The following is a 13,933-nucleotide window of genomic DNA, read 5'->3' on the forward strand; positions in this document are numbered from 1 at the left end:
CATCATTTAATATATACAGTACTTGCCAACTGGGCAAGTTTCATACATGGAACATGTAGCAGTTTTGGTACATGATTATATTACACAGAGAAAAGATCTTCAGAAGCCAGATTCATAAACAATGTGCTTATAAACAATAGACACGAATGCACGCACGCACACATGCACACTTTTCTTCTGTCCCAGATAGACTAATGATTCTGTAGGAGCATTGAGAACTTACAGCAAAGCTGTGCAATACATTCCAATTACAGACAAAAGAAAAAGAAAGAGGACTATCAGCATTATTCTTTATAGTATGTGACAGATGAGTACCGCTCCACATTGGAGCAGCAACTTTAAGTTTAGGATAGCTACCGAGAATCAAAGAGGAGGAGGTGGAGGCTTGGGAAGGGAAGTCCAAACAACCGGATAAAATTGTTAAAAAATTCACCTAACAAATTTATATATATATATATATAGAAGATGAATCAGATGGTGTGGATGATGTTGCACTGGAAATTACAGATGCTTATTGGACAAAGATATTGACAGGGAAAGGATTGTTGACATGGATCAACAAGCAAATTTAGTCAAAAGTAAAGCAAATGTTGCTTAATTAAAGTGCATGGCACATGCAGGTGAAAGTTTCCATATAGCAAAATCGATCTGTTCATAACTTTCAACTTGACAGGTTGATGATACCCCAGGAAACTCACAAAAATCACCGTGGTTCTTAAAATTCTTAAACAGGACCTCTTGTATTCCAAACTCAGCAATCTAGTTCTTGTACTGTTCTTTAGATTAAACTAGCACCACAATTACCTTTATTTGCTCCTAGGCCAGGCTGATACACTGTTCAGCTCCTTTACAATGATGAATAAGCATGTTGTTAGTCTCCACCCCATATAGCACTGGCCCAACCTCTTCACCTTTCCTCAGCTTCTTAAAAACAGCTTTACTCCGGTTGGTTCACTTGCCCAGAGAACCATACACAGACAGAGTAGGCGATTTCTTCTATGACTCCACGTCACTCCAGTAATCATCAGTTCATGCAAAATTGCTTTGCCTGCAACCAACCCACATGCTCTACGACCTTCTCACTGCCTTCATTTATCTATGTCATTTCCTCACAATCTCAAATTTTAAAGTCATACGTCTGCAAATCCCTTTGTAGTTTCACATCTCTTAGTTTTGTAGCGTTCACGGGTCTAAAACTCAATACAGTTCATGTGTGCTGAACACTGCTCACATTCAGTATATAACTGGAAGCCAATCTTCCACTCAGCAAGGCACCATGCTCTCCAATTTCACTGTTAAATTCATTCAACTCCTTAACATCCAATATTTTTGTCTAAAATGTCGGTTACCAATGCCAGTAATTTTCTTTCACACGAGGTCCAAATTTTCGTTTTACATGTTTCTGAAACATTTCTTAGAGGTGACACATAAAAGTTCTGTTTGTGCACATTAAAAAGAAAGACATTTACTCAAGCAGTTTTGCCAAACACAGATTTTGACACCTACCGAATGAGTGTTTATAATTTCTTCAATGGAGATGTAAATAACAGGTTTGCTTAACGTCACCATGTCAGAGTATTCATCAATATTAAACTTTTCTTCGGGTTCTGGCACGTCACAAGCTGCTTGGAAAAACTTCCTGCAAACAGCAAAAAGAAAGGTGTGATTAGTAAGTCATTAGGTTCTCATTATTGCTTTGTTTTGAGATGGGGTGGCACAGTAGTGTAGTGGCTAGCACGATGTTTTATGGTCCAAGCGACCAGGCTTTAATTCCCGCCACTGTCAGTGACCATTCGGCTTCCTCTGGGTGCCCGAATTTCCTCCCACGTTGCAAAGACCTACCAGTTGATAGGTTAATTAGTCATTGTAAATTGTCCCATGATTAGGCTAGGGTTAAATTGGGGGGGTTACTGTGTGATCAAGGTCAAAAGGTCGAAAGTGCTGTATCTCAGTTTAAAAAAAGCAAATGGATGAAGTTAAATCAACCACCATATCTAACTTGCCTTGGCTAAGTTCAAAACTCCTGTTAAGCCCTCCAAGTATAAAACAATTGAAAACCAGCAGTAAGTGCAGAAAGTCGCAACTATTGTGATAAATCAATACAAATGCCTTAAAAAAAACCCTCTAAAAATGGTAAACACGAGGAAATCTGCAGATGCTGGAAATTCAAGCAACATACACAAAATGCTGGTGGAACGCAGCAGGCCAGGCAGCATCTATAGGGAGAAGCACTGTCGACGTTTCGGGCCGAGACCCTTTGTCAGGACTAACTGAAAGGAAAGATAGTAAGAAATTTTAAAGTCGGAGGGGGAGGGAGAAATGCGAAATGATAGGAGAAGACCGGAGGGGGTGGGATGAAGCTGAGAGCCGGAAAGGTGATTGGCAAAAGGGATACAGAGCTGGAGAAGGGAAAGGTAAAAACTAAAAATGGTAGACTACTCTTGTGAATCAGTTTTGTATTCTCTGTCTACGTTAGTGAAGAGGTCAGTATCCCATCATGTAACATGTTAATCATGTTGGCTTGGCAGCTTGCTGGCACCAACCAGGTGAAGCAGAAACTTATACCATTGCAACATCTGGTGAAAAGAAAACTAGAAATCTCAGGTTTCGCTTATGCTGATAGGTTAATTTCTCATTAAAGTGTCATCATCTGCCAAGCAAATAATGGATGTGCGACCCAGCATCGAGTGCGGGCGTGAATAGAGTGTTTCAGTCAAGTACTGTGGAGGAGAGATGTCAGGAAGTGACTAAGACAACAGAAGTAGTGAATGAGTATTGTGTCATAGGAGTTATATGGAGGAAGGCAAATGGCAGATTTCTGGGGAAAGGCTAAAATAAGTGGACAATTGTGGGATGCAATGGCCTATCATCCAGTGATGAAGACAGTAGACATGATTTAAATAAAAAAGTAGTGTTTAAAATATTGTATTTATGGAAGTGGACCTGTTTCTGATATCAATCCAATTAGATTAACTAAGTATCTAAAAAAAGCCTTAGGAGAAATTGTGGGCGCAGGACTTTCAAGAGATGGGATGCTTTTGGTGTTTTGTAAAGATGGCAAGCAATGTGAGTAAAGCTTTAGGGTTAAAAGCTGTGGAAGGAAAGAAACACTAAGGAATTATATAGAATGGCAGTAGCGTGGGGGAGTGATTACAGGAGTGCCTGTTTATGTATCCATAGACCAAGTCAAAAATAGTTTAGTTGAGGGAAAAGTTGTGGATGCTAAATGTTTACAAAAGGTTTGGTGCTGGAATATGAACAGGTAGCTTATCTGTGTTGATTAAATTTGATGGGAAAGTAATTTGTTGAATGGTGTAATGTAAGATATGGTTTGCATCTATGTGCTGCTCCAGTGGCAGAAGTTTGGTCATGTAGCAGCTGTGTATAGGGATAAAAAGCAGTGCTGTTCTGTTCAAAGTTTCATTTATTATAAAAGCATGCATCAATATGCAACTCCGAAATCTGTAGATGTACATGATTATGGTAATTATAGAGAAGGCAGTACGCCAAAATGTAGCAACTGTAGAGGGGAACATAGATCTGCTCATGCAGGGTGTCCTGTATATAAGAAAGTTTTGGAAGTGTAGCATGCTTGGGTAGACATGGGCATTTCAAGTACAGAAGACAGTGTCAATGGGTCTAATTAATATCCAAGATTAAAGTGAGTGTGTTAAGTGCATGATTTTATAACAAAGGTTTGTTGACTGTCGATATACTAAAATTTGTTACTTTCATGGTAGATGTGGCAAACTGTACAGCACAAACTAAACACAGGATAGAAAAAAATTGAAATTCTATTAATAGCTGCAGAAAAGCATCAAGGGATGACTTTCTTTGTTTTGAAAATCCTACAATGCAACATTGGAAATTTGTTAGCTAATGGTAAGGGGATTTTAATGCTTATGGCACTATGTGAGGTTGTAGCGACACAAATGTGAACGGGATAGTGGAGGAAGACTGTCACTAGTAAAGATTATGTAAAAAAAAATTGATACTGTGGACACAGTAGCTGAAGAACCTGTTTGCATGCTCTGATGAGGTAAATATGGTAATATTTGCTTTTAAATTTACTAGCTGTAATCTTGATGTTTAAAGTATCTCTAAACATCTGGTTCCCTTGGAGACATCACTAGCTGCAGGATTGGCTTCCCCCATGCATGCTAGCACTGCGCAGTATTATTTCTGTGCAACCCCATTCCTCCCAGTGGCAAAGTGCACTCAAACCACTTGCCCAAGAACAACCTTTGTATGCCACAAATTTTCCTCCCCCAGGAGAACTGGGAAGAGCAAACTGTGAAGCCTTTGCAAGGGCTGGTACAGATTCTACCTTTCTCCTGGCTACTGTTTCAGAATGAAGCAAATGTCTTGCTATTTCTGGTCCCACTGCAGAAGTACGTTTAGAACCTGAACCTGTACTTTCTACTAGAAACACTAAGCGTTCAACCTTTGTGACATCAACTCTCTTTGCCTGCCTGATGGTGAAACCTTGGCTAATGCTTTTGACATTCAGGGACATACAATTTCAATGACATCTTGTTTTCGCTCTTGTCTTTTGCCTTCCATATACTTGAGCTTATCCATGTAATAACCAACCCAGGTTACAGATTTCTTCAAACTTCATTTCCCATTAGAATGCAAATCGTTCATTCCTGTACATCAATTTATTTGTTGGCCCTGCTCAAACCTTTCCAATTTCCTCCTCCCTGCTATCACCTCCACAATCCTGTGACCTTTTTATTTCACCAAATCTATTTGCTTGCTCCAATCTCTTTGCTTCACCCTTCGAATGCACTCTAAGCACTGGTCTCATTTTCATTAAAAGAAACTGAAAGCATTTGGTTAGTAAGACTCACCACAGCCTGTTCCATGGTCGCTTGCACAACAAAACCCACCTCCAGCAGTTCCCTGTTACATTAATTTTTATTTCTTCAGGAACTAATATTCAGCACTACTTACTTGGAACGACATTTTCCATTTTCACAGGAACTAAATCAATTATTGTTCCATTTACACTCAGTGGTCATTTTATTAGATACAGGAGTGGAACTCGGTGTGGTCTTCTGCTGCTGAAGCCCACCTACTGCACTTCTGCACACCACTGTTGTAGTGCATGGTTACTCGAGTTACTGTTGCCTTCCTGTCAGCTTTAACCAGTCTGGCCATTCTCTTTTGACTCTATAATGAAGGCGGCATTTTCGTCCACAGAATTGTTGCACAGTGGAATTTTCTTCTGGATTTTTGCACCATTTTCTATAAACTCTAGGGACTGTTGTGCATGAAAATCTCAGGAAATCAGCAGTTCCTGAAATGCACCCGCCACCCCATCTGGCACCAACAATCATACCATGGTCAAAGTTATTCAGATCACATTTCTTCCCCATTCTGTTGTTTGGTCTGAACGACAACTGAACTTCTTGACCATATCTGCATGCTTTCATGAATTGAGCTGTGGCCACATGATTGGCTGATTAGATATTTGCATTAACAAGCAGGTGTATAGGTTTACCTAATAAAGTGGTCACTGGGGGTATAAACTTTAGCCAAATATAAAACGTATGAATGACTCAGACTATAAATTCTCTATTAGATTTACTAATCAGTAGCAATTGGCTTCAACTTCAACTTTGTATTACTTCCAGCCAACCTCACACAGAGTGTAAACAACCACCTACCAAATCTTTGCGTTGGCAACAGAACCCTAAATTAGATCTAGACATCTCAAATCAATACAAGAGGTTTCAAACAGAAACACTAAATTAAAAACAAGAACATCACTGTGAAGTTGAAGAAGGCAGTTAAAGTAAATACAGAAAAATGCTCCAGCAATCACATACAGGAAAATGTTTCAATGAACAAAAACATTTGACGTGCTGCCAATAACATTTGCAGACCAGGCCAGCTTGGTTTATCATCTCCTTGGTTTCACTGAATGACTCCAAGTGAATGCAATGAGTCATCCTGACCTTAATGATCAGGGATCCTTTATACCATGCAAGATCTCATCCAGGGGCACCGTCACTGACAATAGTGATCCTAGCATGGGGATTGCAGACGAGAGTAGAAAATCCTGCCAGTAAATTCAACAACTCTTTACTGTAAAGTGATTTTGAATTGCATGCCTGATGTATTTTTAGTTAACTAACCTGTTGACATAATTAGAACCACAAATGGAGGAAGAAAACAGAAGGCAAAATTACTGAACTTCAGAACTCAGATTTCCTAAAAAAAAAAACGGGCAATCTGTAATCATGGGCAGTGGGCACAAATTCTAGATTTGCTGAAGTTTATACTGTTTACCAACTCTTCACTGTTACAATTATTCCCTCTCTTCACAGTATTGATGCCAATATGTTCACCCCTCCCCCCCCCCCCCCCCCCCACTGCTCCACTCACAAAACAGTTACCATAGTAAAACAACAAGAACATAGTAAAACAACATTTACGACTTCGGTGGTGCCCGGTGAGCCTATTTCCCAGATGTTTCTCCTATTACTACCCAATAAACCTTTAATTTTCTTTTTGAAAACACATTACACACAGATAAAATACATTTTCAGTGGACCCAATGGAGCACGAAGGTTCCATGTTCAAGTCTACAAAATGCAACTTCACAGAATCAAACACAGAAATTGGCCACACTGGCCCACCTCATCCATGCTGACATTGATGCCAATCTACACTAATTCTATAGGTTAGTGTTGCTCCACATTCACCTTTCTTTTCTAACTATCTGCTCAGCTGTAATTGTCCCTTCCTCCACCACCTCCTCTGGAAGCCCATTCCAGATAACTTCTGCTCACTCTGTGAAACGTTTACCCCTCTAAGAAGACCCATCCAAGAAGTTTGTCCCTTCTTATCTTAAACCTGTGCTTTCTAATTTTACACTGTGGTACCCTGGGGAAAGAAAATCTCTATCTATCCCTCTCATAACCATGCTAACCTCTAGAAGGTCATCTTTTGTGCTCTCAAATTCCAGTCAGAATAAAGCCAGCCTAGTCAACCCCTCCTTCTACAATGTTTGTAACTATAGCCCTCCATCCCAGTTAGTAACCTGGTGAATCTCTTCGGACTTATTCTATTGTTACCACATCTTTCCTGCAGTGTAGCAACAAGAACAGTTCACAATTCTCCAACTGCAATATAATCAATGTTTTGAGTAACAACTGCAACGTGACATCCCAACTCTTCTACTCAATGCCTCACCCTATGAAGGCAAGCACACCAAATGGATTCTTCATTACCATATCCACCTAAGCTACAAGCTACAAACCTACATCCCAGGTTGCTCTGAGGGTCCCTGCCATTGTACTCTATGTCCTGCCAGAATGTGACTTCCCCAAGTGTGTTGCCTCCCACTTTTCTGCCACTGCTCTGCCCAGCCTTCCGCCTGATGTCCAGTGCATTCTTAGACAACCTTATTTGCCATCGGGGAAAATCCAGGACCAGAGGGCACAGCCTCATAGTAGAGGGACATCTATTTAGAAGAGAGATGAGGAGGAATTTCTTTAGCCAGAGGGAAGTGAATCTGTTGAATTCATTGCCACAGTCGGCTGTGGAGGCCAAGTCATAAGGTATGTTTAAAGTGGAGGTTGATAGGCTCTTGATTAGTAAGGATGTCAAAGGTTACGGGGAGAAGGCAGGAGAATGGGGTTGGCAGGAATAATAAATCAGTCATGACAGATTAGCAAAAGTGACTCAACTGGCTGAATGGCCCAATACCACTCCTTTGTCTTATGATCTAATCTACAACTTGATCAATTTTTATGCTGTCTACAAACTTACTAATCAGACCATCTACATTTGCATCTAAGTTACTTACATAGGGTACCAGAATCAGTTTCTGTATCACTTAAAAACTTTTTAGTCAGGAGAAACATCCTTTTACTACAACTCTCTGCTTCCCATCACCAAGACAATTTTGGATCTAGTTTGCTAACATTCCTTGGATCCTTTGTAATTTAACCTTCTAGACCAGCCTACTGTGCAGGAATTTCTCAAAAACCCCACTAAAGTCAAGCAAAGCATATCTACAGCTCTGTCCCAAATTTTCCCAGTCATCCTCTCAGAAAAAAACTTATTTGTTTGAGAGTTCAGTGTTCCTGCCCCAGACCCAGACTCCAAACACACCCAGCTGACAAGTCCCAACCTCTGCCACTGGCTGCCCTTCCCACTTGCACTCTGGACCACTGCCCCATACTTTATAACCATATATCTATTACAGCACAGAAACAGGCCATCTCGACCCTTCTCGTCCGTGCCGAACGCTTACTCTCACCTAGTCCCACTGACCCACACTCAGCCCATAACCCTCCATTCCTTTCCTGTCCATATACCTATCCAATTTTGCTTTAAATGACAATACTGAACCTGCCTCTACCACTTCTACTGGAAGCTTGTTCCACACAGCTACCACTCTCTGAGTAAAGAAATTCCCCCTCGTGTTACCCTTAAACTTTTGCCCCCTAACTCTCAACTCATGTCCTCTTGTTTGAATCTCCCCTACTCTCAATGGAAAAAGCCTATCCACGTCAACTCGATCTCTCCCCCTCATAATTTTAAATACCTCTATCAAGTCCCCCCTCAACCTTCTACACTCCAAAGAATAAAGACCTAACTTGTTCAACCTTTCCCTGTAACTTAGGTGCTGAAACCCAGGTAACATTCTAGTAAATCTCCTCTGTACTCTCTCTATTTTGTTGACATCTTTCCTATAATTCGGTGACCAGAACTGTACACAATACTCCAAATTCAGCCTTACCAATGCCTTGTACAATTTTAACATTACATCCCAACTCCTATACTCAATGCTCTGATTTATAAAGGCCTACATACCAAAAGCTTTCTTCACCACCCTATCCACATGAGATTCCACCTTCAGGGAACTATGCACCATTATTCTGAGATCACTCTGTTCTACTGCATTCTTCAATGCCCTACCATTTACCATGTATGTCCTATTTGGATTATTCCTACCAAAATGTAGCACCTCACACTTATCAGCATTAAACTCCATCTGCCATCGTTCAGCCCACTCTTCAAACTGGCCTAAATCCTTCTGCAAGCTTTGAAAACCTACTTCATTATTCACAACGCCACCTACCTTAGTATCATCTGCATACTCACCAATCCAATTTATCACCCCATCATCCAGATCTTTAATGTATATGACAAACAACATTGGACCCAGTACAGATCCAAGGAACACCACTAGTCACCGGCCTCCAACCTGACAAACAGTTATCCACCACTACTCTCTGGCATCTCCCATCCAGCCACTTTTGAATCCATTTTACTACTTCAATATTAACACCTAACGATTGAACCTTCCTAACCAACCTTCTGTGCGGAACCTTGTCAAAGGCCTCACTGAAGTCCATATAGACAACATCCACTGCTTTACCCTCGTCAACTTTCCTCGTAACCTCTTCAAAAAATTCAATAAGATTTGTCAAACATGACCTTCCACGCACAAATCCATGTTGACTGTTCCTAATCAGACCCTGTCTATCCAGATAATTACAAACATATATATACCATCTCTAAGAATATTTTCCATTAATTTACCCACCACTGACGTCAAACTGACAGGCCTATACTTGCTAGGTTTACTCTTAGAACCCTTTTTAAACAATGGAACCACATGAGCAATACGCCAATCCTCCGGCACCATCCCAGTTTCTAATGACATTTGAAATATTTCTGTCAGAGCCCCTGCTATTTCTACACTAACTTCCCTCAAGGTCCGAGGGAATATCTTGTCAGGATCTGGAGATTTATCCACTTTTATATTCCTTAAAAGCTGCAGTACTTCCTCCACTTTAATCGTCATAGTTTCCATAACTTTCCTACTTGTTTCCCTTACCTTACACAATTCAATATCCTTCTCCTTAGTGAATACCAAAGAAAAGAAATAGTTCAAAATTTCCCTCATCTCTTTCGGCTCCACACATAGCTGTCTACTCTGATTCTCTAAGGGACCAATTTTATCCCTCACTATCCTTTTGCTATTAATATAACTGTAGAAACCCCTCAGATTTATTTTCACCTTACTTGCCAAAGCAACCTCATATCTTCTTTTAGCTTTTCTAATTTCTTTCTTAAGATTCTTCTTACATTCTTTATATTCCTCGAGCACCTCATTTACTCCATGCTGCCTATATTTATTGTAGATTTTTTTCCTAACCAAGTTACCAATATACGTTGAAAACCATGGCTCTCTCAAACTTTTAACCTTTCCTTTCAACCTAACAGGAACATAAAGATTCTGTACCCTCAAAATTTCACCTTTAAATGACCTCCATTTCTCTATTACATCCTTCCCATAAAACAAATTGTCCCAATCCACTCCTTCTAAATCCTTTTGCATCTTCTCAAAGTTAGCCTTTCTCCAATAAAAAATCTCAACCCTGGGTCCAGTCCTATCCTTCTCCATACTTTGTTTCAATGAGTGAACAAAATGTTGGACAATCCAGACTTACAAAAATAATCCAAAGCTGCTTCATCTTAATCTGTCTATGATGAATGCAACTTGCAGTTCCCACCTAAATCACCACTTGCAACATCTTTAACCCCAACATTTTTCAAAATACTAAGAGGGACTTCATGAAGCAACTTCTCTGTGAATTTATAAATCAGATTATGAGAAAAAGGTTTTCCTATGACCATTTTCTGACTACATTGGCATGGATAAATGATTGGCTCGGTTTCTCTTTCCACAGATGATGTCAGGCCTGTTGAGTGCTTCTGTCATTTTCTATTGTTGTTTCAGATATCTGGAATCTTCACAGATTTTCCTGATTTTCAATTAATCAAAGAGTATTGATCTTGTAACTCTCAAATTGCATTTGATTTGGAATGTTCAATGGGGGTAATTCTCCATTAAAATAATTTTTTTTTTTTTTTTTTAGGTCAGTTGTTGTTTTTCTACTTCCAAAAAGCAGATGTGCAGAGCGAAAAAAAAGATTAGTGTATGTTATAGCTACTATATAATGCAAATTACCTGAATTTCTGATATGTCTCTATATAATGCAAATTACCTGAATTTTTGATATGTCTCTGATAAATAGGCATTCAACGCTGACAGCTGGGCATTTTCACCTTCAAACAACTTGTTCGATGCGGCATGCTGCAGCACTTTGGCAACTGAACCCAAGTTCCGCCGTTGGTCGGGGTGGAGCTGGCCGCCGGCCGTCATGTCTATGATGTCGAATCCATCAGGTGCAACGATGGCTGGGTTCATGTACCGATAGTAAAGGAGGTTGCCCACAATCTGCAGACAGAGATTGATAATAACAGCATCACTTTGGCAGGAATTTATTATACACTGGATTCCCTCGTTGAATAGCAACCACTCTAACCTCCAAAATTTTGATGACATATAGCTAGCTACCTCAAATTAATTATTATTATTCCATAATCATCTATATTGCATTGTGTTTAAGTATCAGCCATGATTTGTCGGTAGTACTTTTGCCGAAATCAGCAGGTTGTGTGTTCAAGTCAACGTAGGTGGGCTTGAGCAGAAGGGCACCATGCTGATGGATGTGTAGCATTTTGTTGGTCATGTTTAGCCCTTCTTGGGTGGACAGAAAATGATACTATTTTCGACAGGAATGTAGGGCCAATGCCCCAGTGTCCCAACCAACATTTAGCCCTCTGTCAACTTTAGTAGATCAGATTAGGAAATTATTATTGCACTGCTGTTTGAGAGAGCTGGCTACATCAGAGTTAGCCATCACATTTCTGGTTTTGCCTCAGTAACTACACCTCAAGAAGTACTTCACTGGCAGCAAATCCCTTGGGGTTGACACATGGTATTAAGATTTCAAAATAAATGCAAGCCTCTCACCATCGAGTATTCCCTGGCAAGTAACTAATATGGTTCGTGGAAGTTTAGGATCTTCATTTTATAAAATCGCCAATTTCCAATATCAGCAGCAGCCACATGGAATGATTTTGAAGACTTTTGTATATTGAGTTAGATTTGTGTACTTAAACTATTAAACTATTAGAAAATTACTGTGAAAAATAAGCTCATAAAATTCAGCAATAATGAATTTTAACCATTGATCTTGGCAAAGCACTGAAGCAGTACAAGGGCACTCCTCTGTGTTTGTGTATGGTTGCGAAGAAAAAGAATTTCAGGATGTATATTGTATACATTAAATGTATCTTTGAAACCTTACATTGAGGGGATTAGCCATAAAACAAAAACAGGTTGAACATATGCTTAGATTTTCATTTCATGGTATTCAAACTTAAATTACTTATTGTCTAACATGTAACTTCAAATATTACGTGTACATTTTGGGTACTATTTGATTTAAACAACTGAAAGACTTCTGCTCTTTTAAAAAATTTACTTTCTGATACAAATGCAGTGAGTTCTTGTGTAAACTCCAGAATAGAGTTCAATGCCTACAAGCAATTTAGGCTGCTTATATACTAATATGTAATCTGTGCACTCAATATAGAGATGTGCACAGAACCAGTTTTGCAACATATATTCAAGGTTATTTGAATCATGTGAAAGTACACATTTGTATACTGGTGCTCTACATTTCACCCTCTTCACAATAAGGTTTGCAGTAAACAAGACCTTGAACAATGTTACGACTTCTCTTTTGTAGAAAATAACAAGGAACATTGTTAAAAATCTAAGGGAAATTGCAGGGATCTTTTGTTTACTTATTGTTAAAGCAAATAAATATGTGCTATAAGATTCTAGGGGATAAAATTTTTTGTCAGATCACTGAGACATTCCAATGGGGAGAAAAGGTTTTACTTTAAATATATTATACAAGGCTTTAAAATAATCAGAAGTTGAATAAAATGGAAAAGATCCAAACTGGGTTGTTTTCTCTGGAGCAGCGGAGGCTGAGGGGAGATCTGATAGAGGTTTATAAGATTATGAGCGGCATAAATAGAGTAGACAGGGTGAATCTGTTTCCCAGGTTAGAAGTGTCTAATATCAGAGGGTATGCGTTGAAGGTGAGAGCGGTAGGTTCAAAGGGGATGTGCGAGGTATGGATTTTACTCAGAGACTGGTGGCTGCCTGGAATGTGCTGCATGGTATGGTGGTAGAGGTAAATACATCAGAGGGTTTTAAGAGACATTTAGATATGAGGAAGATGGAGGGTTTGCATATTGTGTAGATAGGAAGGATTAGGTTTTTTCTTTCACTTTTCAGCTGGTTCAGCACAACATTGTGGGCTGAGAGGCCTGTACCTGTGCTGTACTGTTCTATGTTGTGACTTCAGGCACGCAGTACTATTCCTAGAGACGGTATAATCTTCCCCCGACCTCTGTCTCATCCACCCTCGTCCCATCCCAGGCAAGCTTTAAAACAGGCATTTTAAATCTATTAAAACTGGTATTCATGCAGGTGAAATGACACAAGGCATCATGCACGATGCTCAATAAGCAGCCATACTGTTTCTGGCATTCAAATAGTGGTGCCGTAAAGTTACTTTTTTATTTGATAATATAAAACTAACTTCACTTTCCAGCCATCTGAAACACACTGGTATGAGATTACATGGCTTAAAGGAATGAAAGAGATCAGTGCTGGGTCCATTGTTATTTCTCATCTATATCAACGATCTGGATGATAATGTGGCAAATTGGATCAGCAAATTTGCTGATGATACAAAGATTGGAGGTGTAGTGGACAAAGCTTGCAGAGGGATCTGGACCAGCTGGAAAAATGGCAGATGGAGTTTAATACAGTCAAGTGTGAGGTATTGCACTTTGGAAGGACAAACCAAGGTAGAACTTACAAGGTAAATGGTAGGACACTGAGGCGTGCAGTAGAACAGAGGGATCTAGGATTACAGATACAAAATTCCCTAAAAGTGGCGTCACAGGTAGATAGGGTAGTAAAGAGAGCTTTTGGTACATTGGCCTTTATAAATCTAAGTATTGAGTATAAGCG

The 13,933-nt window shown here is 39.7% G+C and overlaps 1 protein-coding gene across 1 annotated transcript in view; it reads right to left on the bottom strand.

Annotated features, from left to right (window-relative positions):
* Nucleotides 1-13,933, bottom strand: part of iqgap2 (IQ motif containing GTPase activating protein 2) — a 296,840-nt gene that overhangs the window by 65,257 nt on the left and 217,650 nt on the right. Inside the window, 2 exon segments of the mRNA XM_073048258.1 lie at nucleotides 1,507-1,639; nucleotides 11,037-11,269. Coding sequence (XP_072904359.1) covers nucleotides 1,507-1,639; nucleotides 11,037-11,269 — 366 coding nt within the window.

The sequence above is a fragment of the Hemitrygon akajei genome, chromosome 6 (genome assembly GCF_048418815.1).
Source record: "Hemitrygon akajei chromosome 6, sHemAka1.3, whole genome shotgun sequence".
Classification (NCBI taxonomy): domain Eukaryota; kingdom Metazoa; phylum Chordata; class Chondrichthyes; order Myliobatiformes; family Dasyatidae; genus Hemitrygon; species Hemitrygon akajei.